This window comes from Volvox carteri (genome assembly GCF_000143455.1).
Source record: "Volvox carteri f. nagariensis unplaced genomic scaffold VOLCAscaffold_32, whole genome shotgun sequence".
Lineage (NCBI taxonomy): Eukaryota > Viridiplantae > Chlorophyta > Chlorophyceae > Chlamydomonadales > Volvocaceae > Volvox > Volvox carteri.
Window position 1 is genome coordinate 32,809 of NW_003307575.1, and position 3,468 is coordinate 36,276.

General features: G+C 57.3%; 1 protein-coding gene across 1 annotated transcript in view; it reads left to right on the plus strand.

Annotated features, from left to right (window-relative positions):
• Positions 1-3,468, plus strand: part of VOLCADRAFT_93487 (uncharacterized protein) — a gene marked incomplete at both ends in the record, with an annotated part of 7,672 nt that overhangs the window by 2,698 nt on the left and 1,506 nt on the right. Inside the window, 4 exons of the mRNA XM_002952727.1 lie at positions 705-731; positions 929-961; positions 1,476-2,483; positions 3,008-3,115. Of these exons, the coding sequence (XP_002952773.1) occupies positions 705-731; positions 929-961; positions 1,476-2,483; positions 3,008-3,115 (1,176 nt within the window). The remainder of the gene's footprint in view (positions 1-704; positions 732-928; positions 962-1,475; positions 2,484-3,007; positions 3,116-3,468) is intronic.

Genomic DNA, 3,468 nt, shown 5'->3' on the forward strand with positions numbered 1-3,468 from the left:
TTGGAAGGAGCGTGCGTTTTAAGTGTCTTTAGGGTGTGTTGTAGCCGTGGAATGGATTGTGGCGGATGTACCTAAAAGGCAACCAACCGATGTACGACCGTTGTCATTCGACGTTCAACTCGCATGTCTCATCCAAGCTGGTTGACGTGGCCACTTGTTTATGACGATGATTTAGCAGCCGACCCCATGGCTGTCTAATAAGATATCCGCAGAATGTTGAATTTATTCGTTCAAATAAGGAAAAGGCTAAAGCCTTCTTCGAGCTTTTCCATTTAAATTCTGCATACGTAAGCGTAATAACTAAATATGACAATAAAGGAAGTCCTTTTGAGCGCGCCGTTGGTTAGCTCCATGCTGCCCTCGCCCTCAGTTCTGACCGGTAAGGTTCAGAGTACAGCATGAAATTCTACTCACTGCTAGCATAAGACTCTATTGGTCCGTGTATACGCACCGTTTGCCTGCATTTGCACTTCGGGGTTCGGGGCATGCGCCCACCGCGGCCCGCATTTTTCCTCACACACTACCCATCGACCGCCAAATCTCTTTCTGAGGAATACTACCTATGTATCCTAGGTAATTTCCGGCCTCAGACGGCGGCAACGTTCCTGGAGCAGACGTTAACAGAGGCAAAGGCTCGCTCGGCCTGTGGTTCACGTCATGGGACTCCTGCGCCTCCCTTGTCACTATCGCTGGTGCCATCACAGCCGCAGACCAAGGTCAAGGCAGAGGAGGTCAGTCTGGGCTGTTCTCCCTTCCCTTTAATAGCCCGACAGGAAGTCGGCATCCGCGCACAAAGCACAATCCTCCTCCAACCCCCTCCTAACAGCCCGCACAGCAACCCATAACGCCACAACACAAATAACACTCGGCAGTCCTTATTCCTGATCTCCCCTGCCCTCCGAGCCCGCGCCTTTTTCTTAACTTTCAGCTCGATACGCCTGATATCGCTGTGTCTGCGACGGTGCGTCTTTCGCGATTCTTCTTTTGTGTTGCCAGAGCACTTGATGATCTTGCTGGGACGGCTTTCTTTTCGCCGTTTTGATCTAGTGTTTGACATGTATGTATGTATGTATGTATGTATGTATGTATGTATGTATGTATGTATGTATGTATGTATGTATGACTTAGATTACACTGTGGGCCGCGAGAGCCGGGGGCCGAAGCCGAAACACAGCGCAAGGGTTTGGAGCACACAGCACAAGTCGGTTAGTCTTGTGTGCTCCCGACGATGTATGTATGTATGACGTATGAAAGCTCAATGAAATTACCGACGGACCTCTCGGCAGGTCGGCGCACTGAGGAGCATGGCCTCCAGGCACCTAGGACAGTTGCACCAGGCGCCGCCGTCGCCGTACGTGCCGCAGCACCCGCCGCTGCCGTCGCGCTGCCTCTCCACGCCGCCGATGCGGCGGCAGCAATCCCTCCTCCAGACGGCACCTCCACCGCCGCCACGCACACCCTCACTCCGACCGCAGCCGCCGCCGCTGTCGTTGGAGCCATCGGGGCGGGAAGTGACGCCGCCGCCGCCACCCGCTGGCGGCGGCGCTGCCGTCGGCACCGCCGCCGTCGCATTGACTCCACGCGCTGGTGGCCCTGACTCACCAGGGCCGGCGGCGCCAGCCGCCGCCAGCGGCAGCGGCGGCGCCGCCAGCGGCTTCGGCAGCACGGTCGACGGCCTGAGTCTGGTGGTCTCCTTACCCACAGAGGACGTACACCCGTACGGCTCAATCACAGGTTGCAGCTCCCATCCGCTCTTCGCCTCATATCGTATGCCGACGTCTCCCCCCACGCTGCCACGGCTTGTCCTAGCGGCGCCGCCGGCGCCGCCGCCGGCGCAGTGGGACGATGCTCCGGCGCCTGACGCCACAGCGCCGGCGGAGATGCCGGGGGGAGCCAGCCCCGCGCGGACGCCACGATTAAGTGGAGGCGTGAGCTCGCACGCCTTCCGTACGCCGCCGCCGCTGCAGCCGTTTGCGCCGCCAGGGCCTTCTGGGGCTCTGGCGGCGCCGGGGTCGTCTCCACTTCCCGGAAGCTCCCGCCGCTTCACTACTGCCTTGTCGCCCTCGTCTCGCCCCCACACCAGTCTCTCAGTTCAAGAGCTAAGCCTTCCCAGGCCGGGCAAGCATCTTGGCTCCCGCTCACCGACCCGTGGGTCATGGACGCCGCTCATGAATGTCAGCTGGGCCGGCAGCGCCAATGGAAGCGTTATCGGTTCCAGCGTCACTGCAGCTGGTGGCGGAGGCGATGGCGGAGGCGGCGGAGCCCCCGCCGCCGCCGTCGCTGCCAGTACGACTGCCGCTTCTTCTTCCCCGAGCCCCAACGGGGCGGCACCAAGGTTCCAACACACAGCTACGCGGTGGGCGTCGATGGCGTCATCACCCGCCGCGGGTACGACAGCAGGCGGTGCGCAATGGGGATCTGACAGCTCGGCGCGTACGGCAGGCATCAAGGTCACACGTGGCATGTTGTACAGCGTCTTTCAGGTAGGTACGACAGGAACGCTCGCGAACATCAAAACGCATATTGCCGGTGGCGGCATGCGTGTAGTACGTGTCGTACGCACCGATAAGCTTTTGCACATCTCCTCTTGGGACCTTACGGTATCGAATATGATGTGTGTGTGTGTGTGTGGTTGTTACAATGGGCTCTAGACTTAGGAAGAGTAGAGCCAGCGGGCCAGCTGGCCGTGCATTACTGCACACTGCACACTGTACCTGACACGAGAATACAATGATGGTGGTTGTACGACGGAGGTTGGGGTTTTTTGAAGCCCGGCGCTAGGGGGCCCCTCAGGCAAGCCATCCCATGCCGCCTAACTACTGAAAAAACAGTGCATTATCTCCATTAAACCGAAAGCTAAAGCCAATAAGAAGCAGAGTCAGTCTGTCAGTCAGTCTGTCAGTCAGTCAGTCAGTCGTTTTAGACCTGAGCCCTGCTGCGATGTGTGTGTCCCTCATGTGTCCCTCGTGTCCTGTTCCGCCCGCCGTACACCTCCTCGCTGCATCAGGAGCTCGACGAGTTCGATTCGGGTCGTCTGACGTACTCGGCCTTCGAGCAGGCGGCCTGCAGGATCGGCATGCGACCCGCCCAGGCCAAGCGGCTGTTCGAGCAGTGGGTATTACTAGGTGCCCAAAACACACCTATCACACACGCGCTCTTGCTCGCACTTTACCGTGTACATACATACATGTATATATACATACATACATACATACATACATACATACATACATACATACATACATACATACATACATACATACATACATACATACATACATACATACATACATACATACATACATACATACATACATACATACATACATACATACATACATACACCCGCACACCATGTCAATAACCTGTCACCGATGCCAGCAGACGCCCCCCTTCCCCCGCACGCACACTCATGTACACACACACACACGCGCGCGTTATACACGTTCCTGTAGCCACCCGGGGTTT